The sequence below is a fragment of the Carassius auratus genome, chromosome 3 (genome assembly GCF_003368295.1).
Source record: "Carassius auratus strain Wakin chromosome 3, ASM336829v1, whole genome shotgun sequence".
Taxonomy (NCBI): Eukaryota; Metazoa; Chordata; class Actinopteri; order Cypriniformes; family Cyprinidae; genus Carassius; species Carassius auratus.
The window spans coordinates 28,938,720-28,965,322 of NC_039245.1; the positions used below are offsets into that span (position 1 = coordinate 28,938,720).

The window sequence follows — 26,603 nt, forward strand, 5'->3', positions numbered from 1 at the left end:
ACAAAAGTGTAATAACATTTGCAAACACTTTAAACAATAAGGTGCTTTTTACAGCAGTGTTCCTTTTACATAGCAGCAGTTAATTTGTTTATTGTAGCCTAAATCTCAACTTATAACACTAATGTAATTAAATTAAATATAAAACAAGCTATTTGTCACTGCCAGGACACTAACGTTTTTATAGAAAATATTTTATACTCAGAGTCCGGAGCCTTTTTGGGTTGCCAATTTTGCAAACCAAAAGTTATTAAACTTTTGTTCATATAGCAGTAGTCCTACTTTTAAATGGAAAAAAGTGCACAATACACTACTTTTGAATGCATTATTAGTTAATTGTGTGTGTGTGTGTGTGTGTGTGTGTGTGTGTGTGTGTGTGAAAACTCTTAATTAATCGCAATTAATCACATCCAAAATAAAAGTTTTTGTTTACATAGTATGCGTGTACTGTGTATACTTGTTGTATACATAAATACACATATGCATGTATATATTTAAGAAAGAATATGCTACATTTATATTTTAAATATATTTATATATAATATAAATTGTATGAATGTGATTATATACATGTAAATATTATATATATATATATATATATATATATATATATATATATATATATATATATATATATGCTGTATCTGTGTGTATTTATTATACATTTATTTATTGCACAGTACACACAGATATATAAACAAAAACTCTTATTTTGGATGTGATTAATCACGATTAATCGTTTGACAGCACTAGAAAACTCAAACATCATAAACACACACACACAATTTTCCCAGTCTGACTTTAGATCCCTAATAATCCCTGTATTAATGATTCATCTGCCTCAATTCTCTTACTTACAGTGAGTGCGACATTCATTAACTCACAACGTTGAGCTTTAGCGTGTCTGTTGGGACAGTTTTCCCCCTGAAGCACTTGCACACAACTCTGCCAGTCATCTCGATTTCACCTCCCGATCATCTTTAGTGACCTCATGCCAGATCAGGATTCAACAGCCCATCAGCTGTTGTGATGACCTAAAGCCAGATCACAATTTAGCTGCACAACAGGTGCGCCACTGGCTCTATTCCACAACACAAACAGCATGTGAACAGGTGCTATAGGCACTCAGTTAATAAATGTAAGTCTGCTGACAGGTTCAGAGCTCAACATCATCAGCCATGTTTAAAAACACATCTTCTGGCTTTTATAGTTTTCAGATGAGTGAAAAATAGTGGTGGGAATCGCAGGGTACCTCACAATACGACATGAATCATGATACGTGACTCACGATACGATAATATCATGAATACATCAAATTCTGCGATGATTATTTATATTGCTAGACAATCTTATAACAATACGTCACAATATCTGTCTATGAAAACAAAATGCCTGTGAAAAGGTTAAGTGCAATTTTCCTCTTTGTATTCAATTCCAATATGTCATAGCCACAAGATCATTTTGTCAAGTTAATGACATCCTTATGTCCACGGCATCCATTTCTCATGGCCATGAGTTTAATGCATAAGCAAACCTGCGTGATGGTAGCAACCTGGGATTATCAAAAACAGATCAAACATTTGTATTAACTTTAGGCAAGGCAAGTTTATTTATATAGCATATTTCATACACAGTAGTAATTCAAAGTGCTTTAAATAAAAGAGAAGAAAAGAAAAGAAAAAAAATCACAACAATAATACGAGCAATTTAAAAACTTTGAAAATTATTTAAAATTTGATTTAAAAACAGTTAAGAATAGAAAATGATTATACATCAAATATAGTGCAATCAGTTCATACACTGTACAATAAATGCACAGCTGAACAGATGAGTTTTGAGTCTAGATTTAAATGTGACTAGTGTTATAGCACATCTGATTTCTAAAGTAACTAAAGGAGGACTCCCCTTGTTTTGTGTGAACCCTTGGTATTTCTAACTGACTTGATCCTAATGATCTGAGTGCTCTGTTAGGTTTATGTTCAGTGAACATATCTGCAATATATTTCGATCCTAGGTCATTTAGTGACTTATATACGATTAAAAGTACTTTAAAATCAATCCCAAATGTAACTGGAAGCCAGTGTAAGGACCTGAGGACTGGGGTGATATGCTCAGATTTTCTGGTTCTAGTCAGAATCCTGGCCGCAGCGTTCTGGATGAGCTGCAGCTGTCTAATGGTCTTTTTGGGATGGCCGGTGAGGAGCCCATTACAATAGTCCACCCTGCTGGTGATAAAGGCATGAACAAGTTTCTCCAAGTCTTGGCTGGAAACAAAACATCTAATTCTTGCAATGTTTTTTCAATGATAGTATGCTGCTTCAGTTACTGCTTTGACGTGACTACTGAAACTAAGGTCTGTCTCCACCAAGATTCCTTGATTTTTAGTTATTTGACCTCTAGAGTCAAGGTATGCACTCACCTTGAAAACTTCATCTTTGTTTCCATAACGTTTTTACTTTATGATCGTCTTTATGCCGGTGTGATGATAAATAAGCCTGCTGTGTTTTCATTTACAAATTAAACTATGTGAATGATTAATTCCTTAACGAAATTCTGTAGTATTTATATTTGTGGTCTGTTTATAAGCCGAAATAAAATGTTATGTTCAGTTTAAACTACTTCCCAGCGAAATATTCCAGCCAGCATAATCAAAGCTGTATTGGCATGTGGAGCATTTAAAGCAGATTATTATTTACAAAAGTATTCAGGATGTTAAGTAAAGATATCGAAATTAAGGGAAAAATTATATAAACAAATATAAAAATATAACCAATAATAATAGGCTACTACTAATAACAATAATAATAGCTAGCCTATACAAATGTTATGGAGAAAAGACGATCAGTTAATGGATTTACAAGACTGTAGGATAGAGAAAAATATTTTATATTATGCACTTTATATAACATTTATTCAAGATAATCTTAAACTGTGGGCTATCGCACATTACACAGCCCGGTAGCCAAGACCTATGGTTAATATAATAATTTAATAATGTAATAAATTCTGAAATAAATTAAATAATAATTTATATAATACAAATATAAATTATATATATATATATATATATATATATATATATATATATATATATATATATATATATATATATAATATTATTATTATTATAGAAATACCTTGTTTTCTCAACCTTCCCTCTCCTCTTATCATAAAGATGGAGCTCCGCCCGTGACATAGAAGTTCACACCGCGTCTTTTACACGTTCAAATTCGTAATTCCAAATTTAGACAAGCACACTCATTTCTGCACAGCATTACGGCTCTGAAGACGTCGTCCATGCCATAGGTGCAGATTTATGTTTCTGCCGTCGATGCCCACTGCATATTAACTCCGGGCTTCAATCTAAAGAGAGAGAGAGAGCATCCAGGTTTGTTGATATAAAACTGGACCCGCCCGCGCGCTCTCTCTCGCTCTCTCTCTCTCTCTCTCTCTCTCTCTCTCACTCATATAGTGAGTCGAATCCACCTGAGATCTGAGCGGAGAGGTTAGTTTGGCTACTCACGGACTCGATATGCGCTCTGCAGTAATTACGTGATCGATGCCAACATTCCATTAGTGACGTCCGGTTCGGTTTAACTGGTTCTTCTTAGTGAACCGGTTGAACCAGTTCACTAAATCAGACTGAATTGTTTGTAACGGTTCGCGTCTCCAGTATTGATTCACTTTACTAAGATATTCACTTTTTTCGAAATTAGCCAATATCCCGGAGTAATTCATTTACTTAAACAGTACACTGACTGAACTGCTGTGAAGAGAGAACTGAAGAGGAACACCGAGCATTACACACCCACTGCTGAAACTGTTCTCGTCCTCGATTCGAGTCAAGAACCGGTTGCATCGGTTTTCACATCACCAATACCGAGATCCGTTTCTTTCGAAACGATTTGAGAACCTGATTATACTGCGCATGCGTGATTCATAGTGAAGCTGCCGAACAGATAGACTATTTTGACACATCACGTCTGAACCTTGATCAAAGTTTCATTGGGTCTACGATCTTCTTAAGTTTACGATGCTTTTGGGAAACTCAGCCCTAGTTCTTTTGGACTAACTTTACTGATTCTGTGATAAAGTTATGAGCGCAGGTAAACTGAAGACTTGAATGAATGGCAGTCTGGCGAAATGTAAGTTTATTTAATAACAAATACATCGAAATGGATTATTTATAAGTGGATTATGGTTTCTGCACTGATGACAACTAATTTATTTGCTTTATGTTTTCAAGACTTAAATCCTCATATGCACATCACTGCCTGTTATTTGGGTGCTTAACTTGCAAAACTTAATTGTAAACTTTTCAGATGATGATTATGTTTTAACTGACTGAAGTTATGATGACTGACTTTATATATGTGTATTTTCATCCCGTCCTGGGACGATAGATTTGATATCATTACGTCATCGCGAAGGACGTCATTACAAAGGGCGTAAGGACCGATGAAGCGTTTTTTTTTTTTTTTTCTACCTGTTTATTGACACTAACTGTCCGAAAGAACCGGTTCGCTTCCCTTCACTACATTCCACGCTGATAGCTGTTCAGCGGCAGTTTTTTTTTTTTTTGGTTCTCATTTCCATAAAAATAAGATGCACGTGCCTCTCTGATTTGTTGTTGGTCTACCATTACGCTCGTATTTCTTCTAAGATGTGAATGAATGTGATTTCACCACAAGAAGTCTAAGTTTACGATGCTTTTTGGAAACTCAGCCTGGGTTCTTTTGGACTAACTTTACTGATTCTGTGATAAAGTTATGAGCGCTGGTAAACCGAAGTCTTAATGAAGGGCAGTCTGGCGAAACGTAAGTTTATTTAATAACAAATAAATCGCAATGGATTATTTATAGTGGATTATGGTTTCTGAGCTCAGCTGATGACAACTAATTATGTTTTCAATACTGTATTTGGGTGCTTAACTTAGTTGCAAAACTTAAGTTATTATTACTGACTTTATATATTTTATATATTTGAATGTGTATTTTCATCCTGTCCTGAGACGATAGACTTGATATCATTACGTCATCGTGAATGACGTCATTACATAGGGCGTAAAAGGACCGATGAACCGGTTTATTGAAACTAAATGTCCGAAAGAACCGGTTCGCTTCCCTTCACTACATTCCACGCTGATAGCTGTTCCGGGGCAGTTTTTTTAGTTCTCATTTCTATAACAATAAGACACCGGTACATCTGTGATTTCTTAATGGTCTACCATTATGCTCGTATTTCTTCTAAGATGTGAATAATGACGATTTCACCACAAGAAGTCTGGAGGTACTGCCAGCCAAAGTGGTAAACAGACACAATTTAGATTAAAAAAAATATATAGATATTGGTGCCAGTATAACGTCTCGCGGCCGGAAATATCGCTATAGATCGCCACATCGATTTTTTTTGACCCACCCCTAATGATAAGATACTTTTGTGTGGAGATTTTATCTCAGATTAGGCTACTATTTGACGTCATGCAGGACTTCCTACCATCAAAATGTTTTACAGTAAATACCATTTTATTCTGTTTCTCATCCAAATGAATGAATTTGTGAAAATGTATTGGTATAATATTGACATGTTAATATTAAGAGTATTTTAAATTATTGTGTGTGTGTGTTATCGATACTTTATATATATTTTATATATATTAGGCTACATCTCTTATAGTTAACATTTCTTGACTAAGTTATTTAAATATGTTTATAAGTTTGTTTCTGGATGTTCTAAAAGCTCTTTTTGTGATTCCTCTAACATTTAAATTCGTACATGTTGACTCTATGCCACACGGTCAGTGATGACACCCGGGAGCAAATGTGTCAAAAGTTAGATACGAGAACCAAAACCACAGTGAGAGATGGCTCGATTAAGCCATTTATCGGGTTATTAATCTAAGAGAGAGGAGCCCGTCCCCCCTGCGGTGGTGTTTAGTTGCATGTTTGTTACGTGAATGGCCTGGTTTTGCGTTCTCATAGATGTTTGAAATCTACAGTGCATGATACAAAAATACGACTTTACGTTTTTATCCACTGTACACACAGCAAGCATTGTTGTAGTTTTTTTTGCTAGTGTTGCCGTTTCTTTCTAATGAATGAGATGGTTGCTTGACTTTCTGTTTTGTGGGCCTTGATATGATAACATTTGTTTCGCATAATTACAATTATTTAAGTTAGTCGAAATGTGGGCCAATGAACAAGATCTTGCGTGCTATCGTTTTTTACCTCATCTCCAGTGGCTTTACTGGTAAATCACTTGATCAAGCAAATATGTTTTTGTGTCTTTATCTTTGAGGTTTAGTCCAACCCCATGCAGATAATCTATGAAGCTGTTTGCTTGAAGTAGCATACATTTCCAAACCTCTAGCTACTACTATTATATTTTTCACGTTATATGTGCCAAGATCTTCTTATACATGTTTCACGGTTTAATCACTCATTTATTAGATTCAAACACACATTCAAGGCAATTTAATAGATTTGACAGTCTTTCTTCCTGTGGTAAGCCGTGGAAACGTCTCGTACACTTCTGTTTTAAACTGAATGCAGAAACAGGAAGAGGAAGTCTGTTGTAGTCTGTACTTTCTCCTCTCTGACTGATAAGCTCTCCGCTGGCTGTCAGGAAGAGCTTGTTCGAGGGGAGGATGAAGGAGACTGATCGAGCTGCTCGCCGGGTATTTCATCAACTTGTGTGTCTTCTGTCGTGCTGTATTTCCTTAAGTCCCCAGAACATGCAAATAGTGAGGCATTAGAATAGTAACGAACTACAGTGAAGGATTTTCTACACAGTAACTTTCCGATATGTCTCTGTTTTGAGAGATTCATGTTTTCATTGCACAAGAGCCGTCTGTTAGCATCATACTAGCACACTTATTTATTACTGGGTTTGAACTTTATAATATGTTTAATATCTCTGCTTTTGTGTTTATGCAAATTTGAGGTGTACATTTGATGTTTCTTTTCTGAATCTATATCTGTCATTCAACCAACCAGTCGATCTATCGTTGTGCAACAGTGCAACATTATGTCCCAAGACTGAGTATCTGTTAACCTGTTGTCCAATCAGAGTTGAATTAGTCATGTTGTCAAATTTTCATCCTTGATAATCAACTATATGTCTTCATCTTTTGACTTGATTTCTTGTTCTCTTCTAGTGCTCCAACTAAAACTTCAGCAGAGACGGACTCGAGAAGAGCTGGTTAACCAGGGGATCATGCCACGTAAGAAGAACTTACTTTAGATTTTTAGATTTGAGGATCTCAGACGTTGTTTAGTACATCCCAAATGTCCTGGTTTTTGAAGTTATTATCCTTCCCTTGAACAAGATTCGTCCCACACCTGGTTCACAGTTTTCATCTTTGTGATTCTAGGTAGAATGTCTTGTGGTTAAACGTAGTAGGTATAGCTAGTCTTTCTCGTCCTGTATGAGTTGCTGATTTGGTTTGGTAAACATAAGAGTTAAGTGAGTTAAACTCACTTCCTTTGCGTTGTGGCTTTTCTCTGAATGTGAAAGGTTGGCCCATTCATCTCAAAACTACAACATTTCAAGCTTAACTGTCAGGTCATCACTATTTTGATGGTGTCTTCATGTTTAATTTTAACAAAAAGGTTTCCGTCTCGTGTTGGCTGGAGATGTATGGTCTGCTTTAAGTTAGTTAAAATTAAAAGATAGTTTGTTTGATTTGAATGCTGAATGATGAGTAAAACAAGCACCCATAGGTTTCACCCAAACATGGACCCAATTGTAAGTTGAACACACTTTTTTAAAGTTAAATCATTAAAGTAGCTTTGCCTTAAAATACCTCAACAGATTTCTTACTCTTTTCCTTTTAAACATGCGTTATCCTTCACCAATTGTCTTATAGAAGACAATTGCTTTCAAATCCGGATTGCATTTAATAACTCAACGTATCTCAAGTTTTAGGTGACTTCTGGTCATAGCTAAGATGATGTGCGAGCAGAATTTTTTATCCAGTTCATTAAATGTGCCGTTTTATGTTGTTTGGGTCTAGGTTAATTGGAAGCCATTTTTGTATTCGTGCAAATGGACAGCAAGTTTCTGGACGGTTCTGTTACACTTGCAAGAGTTTTGTCGTGGTTGTCAAGTTTAGCCAGGCGAGAAGTTTGAGCCACGTCATTCTAGATCGGGGGTGTTTCAAAGGCATTTATGCTAAGCATATTGTTCACACATTACTGAGACTTTAACACTACACTTGCCTCACACAGGATGCATGGTTTAAAACAATGCAACCCATTAGACACTTAAAGGTTCGAACTTAGAACTTCATGATTCATTTAGCAGCCTTTGAGAACATTTTAGATGTGGTTTCATGCACTGTTATTGGGTTATTCTAAAGTACTCCAATAATATTTACACGGCAATGAAACTTTTTTGTAGTATAGGTCACAATTAATTTGTCATTAGCTGTGTTTTTTTCCATGTTATAAATGTAATTTATGAGAATAACTGGAATATCGTAAACAAAATAAAAAGAGTAGCATCAGCGTTTGTTTTTTTTAGAGAACGAAATTGGAGAAGTTATTGTAAAATTTACTGTAAGTTATTTTTATTTTATTTTTAATCAGTGGGCTTAACAGCAGTTATTAACCCCGTATGCAACAGGACAAGCGAAGGCAGCATTGGCAAATAGTCCTGTTTAGTTTCCAAGTTACCAACACAGCTAGTCATGTACGGCAGAAACATGTAAGCAGTAAGTTGAAATCGTGTGACATCCTCCGATCTCAGGCTTTACTCCTACACAAAACATTAGATTGAACCATTTGACAATATCTGGTGTAGAACAACATAATCTTAATGATCAGGTTTATATGATGCTTGAAGCTATGGAGCTTAAATCCAACCTCAGCTCTGACCATTCATCTGCATCTGAATATACTGTAATATACTGTAAGTCTGCATTTGTATTCAGTCAAGCAAGTCAAGTATTCAGAGATTTAAAGGTCTTTCATTTCATTATGTCAAATATGCAGATACCCTGTAACCATCAATTTTTATCTCCAAAGATCTAGACTAGATAATCAAAGATTTAATTAGCTTAGCATTTCTTTTTTCCCATTTTAATTTACAGTAGTGACATTTAATCTTATCTGTTTCCAGTGCCAGTTTCATCTACAATTTTTTTTGTATGATTACATATATACTTGCATCCCTTTTTAAAGTATGCACACTGTACCTACTAATAAATTAGATATAAATTTATGTTTGATTTGTATTAAATGTTGATTGTGTGACTGGCCCTTTAAGGAGGCATTCCAATAATAGAAGCACTACTTGCTTGCTTAGATCTCTTCTTAGAATCATCTTAAAAAGAAAAAGAAATGAAAGCTGGAAAAAAAGCAGAAGTTGAGTTGGAATGAGGTGATGGTTCTTCTACTCGACCCATAAAATCTTCCAGCATTTGCGATCCAATTTGAACCCAGTGTCTGCTGATATCAGCATCTCGCCTGGCACGCTGACTGGATTGTCAACACTGTGCAACCATCAGCAATGAGGCCATAGAAATTACTGCGATTTTCTTAACTGTCCCATATCTTGTACAAATTACGTTTTTAGCTTTCACGTCTGGCATGTTGATGCGTAGAAGATTGTTCTGAAGATTTAAGGATGTGGTTACAGGAACATTCTGAACAAAATCTGATTTTTGTCTTATTGTTTGACTTATTTGTTCATTTCTTTTATATACTTTCTTTTATTCTTTATTTTTTCTTGTATTAATTTTTATTAATTTACTTATTTTTTAAAGCAATGCATAAAATTGCACTACTACTTAACCAATATCACTTACAAAGGAGTCCTGAGAAATTAATTTCTGGGACAAATGGATCATGGCGTGTGTACGTTAACCAATCAGTAGGTTTGGGAAACTTGTTTGAAAACAGTCATTATACTCACAGTTCAGTTTGATGACTGAATGCATACATGGAAATGTGAATGACTCTAGAGTCGCAGAAAAAATGCTCACTGCAACTTTAAGTTTCACGAATGAAAATTTAATCTAAACGTTGCAATTGATTTAGATCCCATTTGTATAAATTTGCATGCTTAAACATGAGTTTAAGATGGAGATATTTAGTGCGCTCTTACTCATATTGAGTGCATGACTAGCCATGCTCTTCATTTGGGTGGTTTGCACACGCACACACACACACACAAACACACACATCCAGTGAGGAGGTGATAAGCAGTGTATTTAAATATATGACATGTTCCCCTTTATATCTTTTAGTAATAGGTCAGATGCCTGCTATAATCATCAACGCCATTTGCTTTCCAAATCCTTTTGATTACGGTATATGAAGCAAACTAGATACTCTGAAGAGCAAATATAGAAAGTCGTTTGGTTAGAAAGGGTTTGTCCAGGATAGAAATAAACAGCAATGACAGCAGATGGCAACCTAGGGGATCTTTACAGCGCTCACCCAATAACTGTCTGGATCTAAATATGGATCCCTACGGGAAGGAAGGGCCACCAGCTAATGTGCAAATGCTTATCTGCTCTTTTAGAATATCCCTGAGCCCCCTGAGTCTTCTCCCTTTCACTTCCTGTGTGTGCTGGTTTACACTTCCTGTCAACTTGAATGCACTCTCACTCTTATCTGCCTTGTCTGATTGCCCTTGACTGAGCTGACATCTACTCGTAAATTAATGCTTAAAACCCCTTCATTACAGCCTTCAGAATAAGTCCAGTTTGAGCTTTGGAGCATTTTCTTTTTTTGTCACATGCTGTCATAACATTTATCCCATAAATTATATATTTGTGTTTCTGTATTTGTGGCTTTGTGATACTTATTCATTGTAGGCAGGGAGTAATATACAGTCATTGCCAGAAATATTGGCACATCTGCATTGTTAATCCTTTTGATCTTTTATTACAAATTTTTGTTATTAAAATGTGGAAAAATATCATTATGAAATAAATGTTTTTTCTCTAATACACATCGGCCACAATTAACGGCACCCTTTTATTCAATACTTTTTGAAACCTTCATTTGCCAGTTTAACAGCTCTAAATGTTCTCCTGTAATGCCTGATGAGGTTAGAGAACACCTGACAAGAGATCAGAGACCATTCCTTCATCCAGAATCACTCCAGACCCTTTAGATTCCCAGCTCCATGTTGGTGCTTCTTCTCGACATTTCATTTTCTGTAGGGTTCAGGTCAGAGGACTGGAATGGCCACAGCAGAAGCTTGGTTTTGAGCTCAGTGACCCATTTTTGTGTTGTTTTTGAGGTTTGTGTTTGGATTATTGTACGGTTGGATGATCTAAACATGGTCCATTATTGAATTTTCTTGAAACCTTCCCAAACAACATATGATGTAGGCACTGTTTGACCATTTTTTTTAAAAGGTTTTCTGACCCTAGACTGAACTTTTTTTTTTTTTTTTTTGCACAATTCTCCAGCTGTGATCCTTGGAGAGTCTTTAGCCTCTCCTTTTCACCCTGCATTAGGACGATATAGACACACGTCCTCTTCCAGGCAGATTTGTAACATTTTCTGTTGATTGGAAATTCTTAATTATTGCCCTGATGGTGGAAAAGCCACTTCACTCATTTGTGAAGCTCAATTATCTTTTGCTGCACATCAGCAACATATACTTGATTTTTTCTCATTGTGATGGATGATTCCCAATGGGATCATAATCATAATCACCCTGGAGTACTCAAAATTGTGAATATGAATGGGAATATACAGTATATCCAATGGAAGTTTAAATTTTTGTGATTTTATTTTTTATTTTTTATAAAATATCAAAAGGATTAACAATGCAGAATAATTTTCACAGCCTTATTTGATCATATTTACCAAGGGTGCCAATATTTTTGGCCATGACTATACAGGACATGAAAAGGAAAAATTTAAGGGGTCTTAAAATGTACAAATATTTTTTTTCAAATGATTTACATGATTTTCTATATAATTGTTGCAGTATTATAAAAGGGATGGATTGAAAAAAAAAAGAAAAAAGAAGAAGTCTTGTAGTATGCAATAGGAACAATATTAGTTTTTTCCCTATACAGTAAGACATTTTTTAGGGCTGTCAAGTGAAGGAATGTTATAGTCATTTTAAATATGACACTATATTATGTATATGTGGACAACATATTCAGCATCAAAAACTAAATATAACATTTATTTGCATATATTTGTTATAATTATATGGAATGAAATTTTATTGTTTAGTATTTTAGTTTGGTTTGTTTTTCAGTTTAACATTAGTTTTTATTTCAGAAAAACCTCATGATTTTAGCACACATGTTTAGTATACCTGAATGCTGGTGACATGTTTGGTAAGTGATTGTTTTACTCAAAGGAAACGTGTTCTGTTTTAGAAACATTTAAGTTTGCGCTAAATCACACATCCAGGATGCAGTTTACAAAGAAAATCTGAAGATTTGAGCCTGAATCTTGATGGGGATGTGGTTGCAGGGACTTTCTGCTCAAGTTCGGATTGCATAACCTAAAACAACATGAAATGTCATGGGATACTGCAGAAAGCCTCTAGACGTCTGCAAATGCAGTCAGAAGAGGTTTTATAGCACAAACTGACAGTGCTCTATTTTTCTCTTTCTCTTTCTCAGACTCAGCATGTGAATGTAGGATCCTCATTTAACGCATAATCAACTTTAGTAATTGGCCTGTTTGATTTGATGGCAGATAATGCAAGAGAACGCATGATGTATTTGACCTCAGTGATATATTGAATCCCTAGCATCAAGATGGCGGTTGGGTGACGATGATGAGAGATCACACAGATCAAGTGGGGTTTTTTAACTCTAAGCTCATCATTTCTCTCTCTTGCATACTCTCTCTCTCTCTCTCTCTCTCTCTCTCTCTTCAGGCATACAACTGCATTTTGTGTTTCTGCTGGTCAGGGTTAAAGGCCATTGTGTGTGGATGCAGTGATGTGAGAGGAGCTTGTGCATTGCTGTGGGCAGTGTATGAACCACTCTGAAACACAGACCAGAATCTCCAAAAAAAAACATCTTTTTCCTCTCTCTTTGTTACAGGCCACTCTATTTTTTTAAATTTTATTTATTATATATTTTTTAAATTTCCACTCGCTGCAGTTGCATTTATCTCTTAAATAATATATTTGCCTGTTTTTCTGTTATTTGTGGCATTGTAGTTCTTAAAATGTACAAATACTGTATGTAGCTTAACTGATTCGGCTTATTTTTAAACGATTTGTATATTATTTTTACTGTTATTAACAAAAAAGGACCTAATGAAAACAAAGATGATCTTGCAGTACGCAATAGAAAAGTAAGAACAAAAACCCTTTGTATATATGTATGTATATACACACACAAACACAACGATATTTGAATGAAATTTGCTATATTTCTGTATTTATTTATTTTAGATTTAACTTTAATTTATTATATTGTAGTACATTGGTTATTTAGAAAGGCGATTATTTCACAGACTGTGGAGAAAACCACCCAGACTTTTTCATGGCCAAGCACCGCTCACAAATTTCCATAAATCTCTAGTTGTCTCTTTCACCAGCGGGCTTTGCTTTCAGTCTTTGGAGACGCTGTGTGCTGACAGCTGTGAACCAGATAGAGAAGCTGTGTTTCAAGGTGTATTAGATATGGGGCACAAACACACACTCAAGACTGTGAACCTGCCGGATTAAACGGTCTCTTGGATTTGGCGTTTACCAGTGCGTATGTGTGCCTGGAGTAAAGAGATTCCGTTTAATATGTTGTTCCTGTATCAAACATCTTTTTTTTGTTTTCATTCTTTCTTTTTTAATACAAAAATTCAATTTTCACCTGATCCAAATAAAGCTGAAATGTTTTTGCACCACACTACAACAAGATATTTCTTGAATCTGCACGACGCAGATAACGAGTTTGCTATTAAGGATTTCATGTCATTTACCGAAAAGTTTTTTCCATTCTCACATTCTTTTTTTAAACAGAGAAACTTTCTACATTTATATATCAACTTCGGATTTAATAGTCTTATCTCTTCATATCTTCTTCCTTCTTTCCAGCGCTGAAAAGTTCTGCATCCTTTCACGAGCAGAGACGAAGTTTAGAACGAGCTCGGGTCAGTCCTTCACTTCGGAGTGTTTTTTTAATCATCTCTTCCTAACGAAGCCAAAATAAACTCACTTTATTCCCCATGCGTTCCTCTTGTATCTCAGACCGAGGACTACCTGAAGAGAAAGATCCGCAGTCGTCCAGAGAGGTCAGAGCTGGTCAGGATGCACATTCTTGAAGGTGGGTATTTTAATAACGCTGACACACACCTCAGAGACAGACTATGATTGAAGACTATGGCTGCGCCTCACATCACACACTCTCTGGAACAAGCAATTACTTAGAGACTTTAAGTTGTATGTTGTATATAGTATGAATGAGTGTTGTATGACTATAATCTGGATGCACTACATTCGCCTGCCGTTTATGAATCCTAGCAGTAAAGTGTCCATCGTACTGTATGCATATTTCATATCTCACTGGAAATAGTAGGTATAGTAGGTAATCCGCCGATTGTTTGTGAACAAAGGGATCGGGCTCATGATGCATGTGGTTTTTGTTCACTGCATGTATTTCCTCTTTACAGAGACGTCAGCAGAGCCGTCTCTTCAGGCCAAGCAGCTTCTGCTGAAACGAGCTCGACTAGCCGACGATCTGAACGATAAAATCTCCCAGCGGCCCGGTCCGATGGAGCTCATTCACAAAAACATCCTGCCAGTGGACAGCAGCCTCAAACAAGCCATCAGAGGTACTACATCAAAGCAAGAAGCATAGTATAGTATACACAGGACAGAAACATTGATTTTTAACAGGAGAAGTAGTTCCCCCTTGTGTCGGTACAGTTTCATTTATGTTTAATTCATGTTCCTTATTAACTTACTTGAATTTGAACTACAGTCTCTATATTGTGTCAAATTATATTGAATTTTTTTATAATACCAGTTAGGTTGATAGTATAATGTATTGTACAATATATAAAAGAAAAACAAAAGCACAAGCTCAGTATCAATTTTGTTGATTAGTTGGTGCAGTCTTAAATATAGTAGCATTAAATCAGTCTAAAAAATTGAGCATTAAGAAAATATATCTACCCAAAAGTCAGTTTTGAGTATCCATTTAACAAAACTTTAAGAGAATTAATTTAAGTGACAACTTATCGAACTTTCACACTCCATTTTACACTCGACGTACGCAACCCATCAAAATTTGTATCCGTCTATTAATATGTCTCCTCAATCGACCTCTTTATCAACTCCCATGTTAATACTCCTATGGCTGCTAACATTTGCATGTATATACCTCTCACTCCACACTTCCTCTGGATCATTCCCTTTTTCCCTCTCAATGTACGTCCATAAGCAGGCGCTCCAGTGCTCATTCCAGCGCATCATTAGCGCTGTGTGTGCATTCATCTTCATATTAATATCCTGTCACGTTCCTGCAGCAGTGCGGTCGGGTGATCATTTAATGCAGAGTTATGCTAATGAGATTGGTGTGCGTCAAACATCAAGTTAAATGAATAAAAGGGGAATTTACATGTGTTCATACAGAATACACCACTCTGTGGCAGCATGAGTTGATTAACCGTGAAGTTTACGCAGCATCACACAATGCAGCACAGTGAAGGAACGCTGAAAACACAGAATGACTTCAACCGTTTTAATCCCTAAATAACCTAATTAGAGAATTAATGATTATCGGCATAATGCCACGCTCTCGCTCAAATTAAATAGAAATACCATGCACTGGAGTTTAAAGCTTTTATTATTCACTCTGGGACAATATGAGTGCAGTGTAAGTGAAATAGAGAAGCAGTGCACTAAAGATCAGAGAGTTCTTTCATGTTGTTTGATTCTCTCTTATTTTAGATGGCTGACTATTACTATTACCAGCACATTTATTATTCAGTTGTTCATTATTTTTATTATTTATTTATATTTAGGCAATATTAGAAGTCCCATATGTTTGAGCTGTGGGCAAAAATAGTATTTTAATTCATGGAGTTTGTTAAGGAGAAGTGGACTATAACTTGACCAGGCAGTGACCGGCAGAAAATAAAGCAGAACACAATGCTGAAAAAAAAATAAAAGTAAAAATACATTGAAAATGAGCAAAACTTGAGCATGTAACCAACTACATATTAACATGCTAGAAACCACTCAGAATACCTCAGCAGTTGTGTAGCAACAACTTGACATTGTGGCAGCGAGGTTTGCATGGGTAAACTTGACTTATGCTTTCTTGAGAAAATGAAAATCTTGAATGCTGTATCTCAACCATCCTTTTTATTAATACATTTTTTACACTTTATCTCCCTCAGAGACTGAGTTTCCAAAAGTAGAAGTGGAGAACTCTTCATTCGACGAGGAAAGCAGTGACGCGTTCTCACCAGAGCTGACCCTCCATCAGGACTCTCCCCTCGGCCAAGGACACCTACCTTCCCCCCCTGAGATACCGGCCAGTGAAAACACACCCAAACAGGTGCCTACTTAAAAAAAAACTTTTGTAAAAAATTATTACATGATCATTTTTAGATCTCAAAGTTATAGAAATGTCTTTAGTTAATGTAAGATCTTCAATTCAGATTAACTTGCCAGTTAAAGTTAAGTCTTGAAATGTATTTTAAGGCAATTAATTTTCATCTAATAATTATAGTTGATTTCTAACTAACTTATTTCAGATAGCTTCCAGTGCAACTTTTCTCCTTTTCGCGAAATAAAACTGAAATAAAAATAAAGCTAAATAGAAATATTGAAAATCAAGAGCACATAACAATATTTCTAAACCTTAAACTGCAATACAGTTTTTAATATGAAAACTAAAAATATAAAAAGAAAAGATAATATCATTTAGCTATATGAAATATATAGAATGATCATAATGCCTGCACCCTGAATTTTTTTCTTGTTAAATATACATCATATATGGTAAAATAAAATTAAACTAATTTAGTTATTATGAACGACTAAGGTGATGAATTCAGCTCAATTTGAACCGTAACATGCAAACAGTCAGTATGTTTTTTTTAAACTAAATCTAAAATCATTAGAAGTAGTTTTCGTTATTTGAAGAATTTTTTTTAACAAATGTATTCAGTTGACAGTGCATTTCTAATCCATTTCTAATTGCTACTTGTTAAAGCTGCGGTAGGGAACTTTTGACGCTCTAGCGGTTAATAAACAGAACTGTTTGCATCTTGCGGAAGAACATCGTAGCCGGAACTACTTCTCTCTGTTTATGTCTATGAAGAATCACAAAGGTACTGGGTTAATCCGCCGCGGTATCCCCGAAGCAATCTAAAATAGTCTGAATATAAACACTTATTATAGGTGCACCCTAGTGATTCAGGACAAGCCAAAAACACGGTTTGGAAAATGGATTCATGGTGTACTCTCTTATTATATACATTTTTCTACATTTTGAACACAAACAAAGTTACGGACCGCAGCTCTGATTGGTTGTTTCTTGCCGGTAGCGATGTATTTCTGCAAATGGCAATAGGAGCACTGGGAGGAGCCAGAGGAGCTTGATTTTTTCACAGATTATCTGTCTCATATTCTACTGTCAGGACATAATGACAGGTTTAACAAATATGTAAAAAAAAACCTTCTGCAGCTTTAAGTACTAAAAACTAAAAATTAAAATAAAGTTAAATAGAAGTCTCAAAAATCCAAAGTACATAAAATGACTCGACCTTAGACTACATTTTTTCATAAATGAAAATATAAAAATAAAAGCTAATTCAGAATAGAAATAATAATAGATGAGTATGAGTGGAAGGTCCAAAATATGTTCTTTCATATCACTAATAGCATATAAGATATATACACAGAAATGTGGTCTCCACTTTTAACTAAATCTGTACAAATCTTGGCAGTTTCAGTAAATTCCCTCTTATAGGTTAATAAAGAAATCATCTTCATCAGAATATCACACACTTTGAAGTCTTCGTGTAGCTCCCTGTGTTCAGTTAGCTCTCAAGAGCCCTGAATTATTTGCAGATCTACATTCAGCTCATTCCACATCCACACAGACACGTTCACATGCGCTAATGCTAACAAGCCTGCACCTAATCTGCACACATTAATGTAGTCACGTTTACACACACATGCCTGTGCTCTCTGAATGCAGTCACGCAAACATGACAGAGTTCCTCAGATTCATGTGCTTCTCCGGATTTTCTTAGGTCCCACCTCCTCCTCCTGCTCCTCCACCGCTGCCAAACACCGCTGGTCCTGCCCCTCAGCAGAAACTAGCCAATGGGACAACAGGCCACAAGCAAGCTCCTGCACTACAAAAGGTGAGAGTTTCTTATTTAACCCAGGACAGCTGTCTCAGGCACCAGTGCCACAAGATAAATCCTCTTCCGTGCTAATGTCTTTCTGCCTCTTTTAGGGTGGTAAAGTGGGTAGTGAGCGCCCTGTTCAGCGCTCTAAGAAGGTGAGAGAGAACAAACCCAAAGTGAAGAAGCTGAAGTATCACCAGTATATTCCTCCGGACCAGAAAGCCGAGCGTGAGCCTCCACCTCTGCTCGACTCCTCGTATGCCAAACTCCTCTATCAACAGCAGCTCTTCCTCCAGCTGCAGATCATCAACCAACAGCAGCAGAACTACAACTACCACACCATCCTGCCTGCGCCACCCAAGTAATACATGCCTGATATCAACTGCATTGTTTACACACACACACTTACATATACACATACAAACTGCATTGTTTACAAACACACACATACATATATATATATATATATATATATATATATATATATATTTTTTTTTTTTTTTACAGATACATAAAATGTTTTATTAATTTATTTCATGTTTTTGAAAGAAGTCTTTTATGATCACCACAGCAGCGTTTATTTGACCAAAGCTACATTTATTTATCTGTTTTACTATGCCACATGATCCTTCAGAAATCATTTTAATATGTTGATTTGATGCAAATTTCTTATTATTATCAATGCGGAAAACAGCTGTTACTTATTATTTGAGGGAAACAATGATAGATGTTTTCAGGATTCTTTGATGAATTTGATTACATTTAAAAAATCTTTTATAGAATTGTATGTACAAAGTCTTGTCTTCTTTGTCTAAGCTGAATTGTATAAAAGTTGTATGTATGTATATATATATATATATATATATATATATATATATATATATATATATATATATACATACATATACATATGTATTGCCATACAGTGAAGCTGATATGGCAATACATTTAAATGCAATCCACATTATTATAAAAATATTTTTTTTTACACTTTACTTAGGTCGTCTTCTGATCAGCAGCCTGTTTCAACCAATGGCTCATCGCCATCCAAAAATGACATGCCTCCTCAATCAACATCCACCAATCTGTCTGGCCAGAATCAGCACATCACTGCATTTAAAACAGGACCTCTGCCTCCCAACCTGGATGAGCTAAAGGTTGAATCCCCTGCTATAATACTGTTTCTGAATTTCATTACTGTTCACTGACTGAGAGTCAGATGAGCTCCTCTCACATCCTGTCGCTCTCTTCATTTCCTGCAGGTGGCAGAGCTGAAGCAGGAGTTAAAACTGCGGGGCTTAACTGTCTCAGGCACCAAAAATGATCTTATTGAGCGGCTGAAGAATTTTCACGAGCAGAACGGTGCTTCTTCTAAAACCAGCACACCATCACCCCCTGTAGTGGGAGGACTCTCTTCCTCCACCCAATCAACAGGCAGGAGCAGGGTGGTTGCTTCCTTCCCATTGGTCACGACTGCAGAAAGGGGTGGAGCTCAGATGACAGCGCCTCAGATAAAGCAGTTTGGCAGCACTAACTCCTCCCCTCCGGTTTCCCCCGCCCACTCAGAGCGCTCTTCGACTGGAATGAGCCCAGATGAAACAAGCATCAATGGGGATGCTTTTGGGGAAATGGTAATTGTTTTCTCCAAGTCTTTTAGGTATTCTAATTAGCTCTTAACATTAATGTATTTCTCTTTCCTGTCCCTTTCAGGTGACCTCTCCTCTTACCCAGCTCTCCTTGCAAACTTCTCCTCCTCTCCCCTCCACGATCTGCATTAAAGAGGAGCCCGGCAGCTGGACGTCTCCGTCCTCCTGCTGTCTGGGGTCCCAGTCTGCAGCGCCCGCAATAGACAAGGACCAGATGCTGCAGGAGAAGGACCGGCGCATCCAGGAGCTCACACGCATGCTGTTGCAGAAGCAGCAGCTGGTCGAATCTCTGCGCTCGCAGCTGGAGGGCAAACAGGTGGGTCTGCCGCTCCTTCCTGGTGTCACTATGGAGGCGGTCAGGGTGACCGTAAAGGAAGAGGTCAGAGAGGTGATTGAAGACAGCGAGATGGTGACAGAGCCGCCGGTATTCCCACAGGCAGGTCAGACGCAGACGCAGACGCAGAGGATGGCGGCTGCGCTGGAGGTGGAGCAGGACCAGCAGCAGCAGCTCATAATGCAACAGAATCAGCGCAACCTGCAGCGCCAAGCACATCAGAGGAAGAGGAAATCACAGAAACAACAGCTCAACCAACAAAAACAAGTCAGTAGGAAGTTTCCATGGCATACCATTTCCTTTTTGAGATTAATCGAATGATTAATTTCCATCTAATAAGAGTTGTTGTTGTTTTTTATTTTAGGAGGTTTTATCCTCCTGGACCTTGGTTTTTGAGCGATTATGATGCAATTTGTAATTTTTTTCCAGAAAGATTTGGCTAGTTTGGGTAGCAGTTGAGCTGGTTTTCTTACGCAGACCTGGCAACCCTGGTCGACACTGCATTTTTGGTGTACTTTTAGGAGGGAAAAGATTTTTTACACTGTTTTCCCTAAACATTTCCCCCGACACCAAGCATTATATTGCAGCCTCCTGGTGTTATGTTTGTGGCACAGCAGTCGTCAGCCTTTGAACTTTTATTGTCGTGGAAAATCACAGAACGTTTCCTCTTTTCCATTTTTCCAGCAGTTGGCTCAAGCACTTACCAACCAGCAGTCAAGTCCTGTTCCTTCATTCCCAGTGGACGTACTGAAATCAACCTCCACCCCCACCATAGTGACCGACAGAAATGGCAACCAGTTCCTGCTAACACTGTCCAATCAAAACGCAGAGGCGCCTGCCAGAGGACGCCGCGCCCAGAGCAAAGTAACCAAACATTTAACTTGTGCCCTAGTTCTTAAAGTTGTGCAAATCTGTACAATTATTATATAATCATTGATGTTTTTCATTTTCAGAGGCTGCAGTCTACACCCGTCATGTTAGCCAACAAGTCAGTGACTGAAGTGCTTAACAATAACAACCAATCTGAACAGCCCATACAAACCGTCATTCTGAAACAGCCAATCAAAAAGGTTGGTACAAATCCACTTTTTTTAAATACATTTTTGTGTTTTGAATAAAACACTGCACATTAAAGACTGTTGTTTTTAATAGTGTGTGAAACAGAATACATTTTTAGTACAGAATGCATACATGACTTTATGATTTTGGGTAAAAATGTCTTTAACTTTGTCTGATCAAAAAAAAAAAAACAGATTAGTCACAGCTGATAGTATTTCTAGTTCAATCGCCACATTCATTCGTTAAGCTCTTAATGTTAATTGAGTCAGAAAACGGCCATCTTTCCTCCATATAAATTAATGATATGTATAAAGCAACATCACTTATTCCTGACAAGTCATTGAACCCAATTACGGGGCTTTTAAACCCACTTATTAAACTCATCAGTGTTCAAGGGGCAGTAGGCATTAGCCCATTAACATTGAGACTAATTGAGATGCATGTTTTTACTTTGACAGGCATTAAAGCCAGACCTAAATATGACGACCAATTACAAATCATCCTGCTGCACATCCATCTCATCACCAGCCAATATCCAACCATTCTTCTCTCAAGTGGAGTCCATGAACGACACAGAGGCCTTCCCCTCATTTCCCAACAACAACAACAACAACGTAAGCGTTTTGATTGCGTTCATACTAAAAACCTATTCCGAAACCTGGTGTGCTAGACTTTATTTACATTATCGTGTCTTGTAATGTAAATCGTTGTAAACTAATTCTAATGTAGCATTGCATGTACAGTTGGAGAAAAATATATAACCCTTAATATTCCCTTAACGTAATTTTTGCTCTAAATCGGCTCTTAGAATAATTTCTGAAGGATCATGTTACACTGAACACTGGAGCAATGATGCTGACAATTCAGCTTTGTCTTCATAGGAATATTAATGTTATAGTATAATATATATGATATATTTAATATATAATTAAATTCAAATAGAAGAAAAACTGTTATTTTAAATAGTAATGTCATTTCAAAATATTACTTTTTTCACTGTATTTTTGATTAAATAAAAATGAGCATAGGAGACTTCTTTCAAAAACATTTTTATAAAATCTTACCGATCCCTAATGGTACTGTTTTTAAACTAGTGTATTTATAAGCATTATTGAACACAGCAAACCTTAACTGTGCAGACTATAACAGGAGTCATGGATAATGTGGAGCGCATTCAAAAAACACTCACAAATTTGGAGTTTGCTCTTCACAAGAAGCATTGACTGATGTGAAGCAAGCCTCGAGCTAAAGAGATCTCAGAACACCTAAGATTAAGAACAGTTGACTGTGTAAAGCTGCAAAGAGCAGAGCTCATGTCTGTGTCTGTACTCGATGTAAAGACTGTCTTGGGGCCAGCAAGAATCTTTTCTGAAGCTAAATAACAACACCTATGTCATACGATGCCAGATTTGTGTCTAGACTCTTATATGGCACAGATTCTGTTAGTGGAGTACAGATTTATAGGTCTGTGATATAAATAGAGTGCAGCTTGTTTGTGCTAACATCTTAAGACCTTTATTAAGGCATGCATTTTATCTCACCAACCTCTTTTTTATACCTCTAAAATACCCTAATTTATACCCTAAAAATGTCCTTCAATTTCAAAAGTCTTCAATTAAGCTCCAACAAAAAACACTACTATTCAGGAGTTCAGGAGACTTGGAACTTAGTGAATGAATAATATGGGCTATTCTTATGGTTTATATGTTGCATGGTGTATTTTTGTCCTGCATGACAGTTTATCAGAATTCATCTGTTAGTGTTCCATGAAAATAATGAGACAGCAAATCCTTTAATATGCATCCATATCTGTCTGTCAGGAGGAGATGTGTTTGAATTTGGACCAGCATGTTTTGCTCTCTCCTCCCCGCTTGTGTTCGCCCATAGCTCTTTGTCATCAGGTATTGTCTCGTCCTCCACCTCTCTTCCATCTGCTGTTGAATTTCTCTGCAGAGAAAAGTTTTCTTTTCATAGTAATGTTTCTGACCATTCGTTTGTGTTGAAATCCTTGATTTGTCAGCACTTGGGGCTGATTTAGGATCGGTTTTCCCATTTCATTTGTTTATTGAATGATTTCCTGGATTTCGAGGAGCGGATCCAAGATAATTGAACGAGAACCCAGTAGCTCTCCATGTTGGCGTATCTAATGATGTTGATGTTCTTGCAGGAGAATGGCTGTCACCAGCACGTTGATGACCTTTTTGACATCCTAATTCAACGTGGAGGTGAGTTTTGATGAACTGATGTAATTTTTCTTGTCATTTAGATGAGAGAAGTGTACAGGTGCTCACACTCATGCTTTGTTTCCTACAGAAATCTCAGAGAATTTCAAAGCCAGCCCTGATCCTGTTCTCGAAAGGCTTCGGCCGAACACGCCTCTTTCCTCAAGCTCCTCCCCTCTCAGTCTTTCCCGTCCTCCTGATATGCCCTTCAAAACTTTCATTTTACAACCTCAGCTTCCTTCAATTAAGGCGCACATCAACTGTGACACAGGAGTGGGGCGTCTTGAAGATTTCCTGGAAAGCACTACTGGCAAACCTTTGCTGGGAGTGGAGCCAGGAGGACCGACGACGCTTATTGTTGACCTCCACAACCAAATGCTCAGCACACCGAGTATCCTAGACCACCCACGTTCACCAATGGATACGTGTGACATAAGTTTTTCCAGTCACTCGCCTTCAGATCTGATAGACTCCGCCCCCGATCCAATGGAATGGATGGAGCTGGGAATGGGCGGGGCTGGAGGGGAGGGGCCTGGGATGGTACATATGAATGGACACGAGTCCTCTAGCTTATTTTCCACAGACTTTCTGGACACTTCTGATCTGAATTGGTCCAGCTTATAGTTCATGGGATATTGCAGACTGCTATATTTTTGGAAAGGCCCTTTTATGGATTAGCTTCTTTTACATAGTATGGTTTATATTTGTTTCCACAAGTGAAAAAAGTATGGATATTCAAAATACTAATTTAACTTGGATTATGTTAGACTTTATCCCTCATCTTTGCTTGCACAAATGCTCACGCCACTGATTGCACGCATATGTCACAGAGCTGTCTACATATCATTTTTATCTGGAAGGTGTCATTTGTTGTGCTTTTGTTTATCTGAAACACATAATTTCAAATTTGGATTATTTGAACAAGATGTCTTTGTGTATTTTATAATTTAAAATATGTGAATTGCTCTTGTATTAATGACACTTAAAACAAGATGCTTTCTATTTCTCTGTGATGTATGTGTGCTTGTGGAAACATGCATGCAAACAAGCGACAGACCTTGTTTTTGCATCAGTTTGAGCAAATTCATTCACTAAGTGCAGCTTTTGAATTTAATTCACCTTTAAATTTAATTTTGCGGCATTAAACGAAAAACAAACAAACGAAGAAATCTGACTTTATCAAAGATAGCTAGTAAACCTATGCACACTCGTTATTAAAAACTCAATAGCTTTAAAAGATACACCGGGATTTTACTATTTATAGTACTGAACTTATGTTGCTAATATTTTTATATTATAAGCAGGTTATAAACCGGTTTTTAGCATTGACATTCATGTTACCATAAGGGTATTTTTAATAATAATAATGAAGATTATAATACTAATAATAATTTGTTGTTATTATTACTTTTATTATTAATAATAATTAGTAGTACTTAACACTGTTTAAATTCAGTTAGATCTTTGTTAAGCAAGAGACTCGCAGTAAGTAGATAGTGTACTTACATCGTTTCGTTTATGTGCCAAAAATATTATTTTATGGCTATATAGATAGCCAGTAAGCTATTTAATTGAATTATAAAACAGCAGTTGGACTATGCTACTTTAGCCATTATTTTTTTCCCAATATGGGAAGACAAGCCATTCAAACCATGTTTTTGTTAGAGTGTGCTAGCATTGCAACCTGACGAGAGCTGCCAGATGAAGTTTTAATTGCATAGTTAATTGCGTCGTTAATAGTACAACATCACAAAATTCCCAGAGTGCTTGACAGTTCAGAGTATAACTCCGAATTATTAGCTTTGTGTTACTCCTTGTCCTTGCCAGGTTCACATGGCATCACCAAAGTACAGTATGAGACTAATTTTAATCACATTTTAGAAAACTGAAGAGAGGTCTTACTGTTTCATATTTCTTTAGATCCAGTAAATAATTCTAAATGTTTTGATCAAACTGTGCATGGCGTACATTGTATACGTTCTGGGAAATTACTTTATTGCATTACATTTTAATTTAATGTTCTTAATTAATTCAAACATGCCTGTACCTTTCAGAAATATTGCTTTCATCTTATAGATCTGAATGGGAATTATCGAATGTTTTATTGTGTACATATTATGCATTGTATATGAACTAAAGTGTTGTGTATGCCTATGCAGCGTACTGTATGTACTGCACTGTATTTTATCAATACTTCTGTCTGTAGGCTGAAGTTTTGATGAAAGAATATGAGCCTATAAGAGATAATGAATGTTTCTAAGATGATCTGAATGTATAGTTCTTAGTGTATGAAATATTATGAGAAATACACAAGGCATAATCACATCTAATGAATAAGGAACATTCAAATTTCAAGGACCTTCGAACACATTTGTATATCATCACTGTTACTTTATGCGTTGCTTTAATGTGCGTTTTATTCTGTGCTTCTGCGTATGGTACATGAGCTCAGGAATGAATTGTATTTTGTGTGTGTGGTTGGTGTATATATATATATGAGACGTCATTTGGGGGAACAGCATTACTGTCCGCAGTATTCTCGCTCTCCATCTGTTTGAATTTGCACTTTCAGAGTTTTGGCTGGTTTTTCTTGTGGCCCAAATTGAGCTTTATATCCACATGATCTCCAGTCCACCTGCTGTACGCTGGAGAATCAAGCTCCTCAGTGCTTCATCGGCCGAATGTATTCATGTGTGGGGCTTCAGAGCCTCTCAGGGCTTAATGTCTTTAAGACTTTATTTTATTTTTGGAAAATAAATGAAATGTTTCAAATGAAAATAAAGGTTTTTGGGTGCTTTCCGGAGAAGAAAGGCCCAAAAAAAAAAGTGGTTGACTAGTGCTTGGTATTCATTCTTAGTCTTTAGCACTATTAGGACGGGACTAGTTTTCTAAACTACGTTTGAGTTTCGATTCTTACCACCTGACGTCTGTGATTTTCATGTACCAATTCGGACGGGACTAACATCTCCGTGTTTATTACAGAGTTGGGAGGGGCTGATTTGTGCATCTGGGCGTCACAGAGATCACGCGCTCTGTATGCGTG

General features: G+C 36.7%; 1 protein-coding gene across 8 annotated transcripts in view; it reads left to right on the top strand.

The window, feature by feature from the left end:
- LOC113053453 (MKL/myocardin-like protein 1) overlaps positions 1–26,388 on the top strand; it is a 39,202-nt gene extending 12,814 nt beyond the window's left edge. For 2 of the 8 annotated variants that reach the window (XM_026218490.1, XM_026218507.1), the window contains 16 exons: positions 7,154–7,219; positions 14,026–14,081; positions 14,179–14,254; positions 14,601–14,762; positions 16,335–16,495; positions 18,201–18,314; positions 18,410–18,660; positions 19,300–19,456; positions 19,562–19,930; positions 20,010–20,546; positions 20,964–21,143; positions 21,233–21,349; positions 21,797–21,952; positions 23,159–23,239; positions 23,506–23,563; positions 23,652–26,388. In XM_026218490.1, the coding sequence (XP_026074275.1) occupies positions 7,154–7,219; positions 14,026–14,081; positions 14,179–14,254; positions 14,601–14,762; positions 16,335–16,495; positions 18,201–18,314; positions 18,410–18,660; positions 19,300–19,456; positions 19,562–19,930; positions 20,010–20,546; positions 20,964–21,143; positions 21,233–21,349; positions 21,797–21,952; positions 23,159–23,239; positions 23,506–23,563; positions 23,652–24,184 (3,074 nt within the window). In that variant the 3' untranslated portion in view covers positions 24,185–26,388. Of the gene's footprint in view, positions 1–3,973; positions 4,143–6,572; positions 6,674–7,153; positions 7,220–14,025; positions 14,082–14,178; positions 14,255–14,600; positions 14,763–16,334; positions 16,496–18,200; positions 18,315–18,409; positions 18,661–19,299; positions 19,457–19,561; positions 19,931–20,009; positions 20,547–20,963; positions 21,144–21,232; positions 21,350–21,796; positions 21,953–23,158; positions 23,240–23,505; positions 23,564–23,651 lie in introns of those variants that run through there. The other 6 variants (XM_026218526.1, XM_026218536.1, XM_026218543.1 and 3 more) reach the window with 6 other exon arrangements.
- Positions 26,389–26,603: the final 215 nt, after the last annotated feature.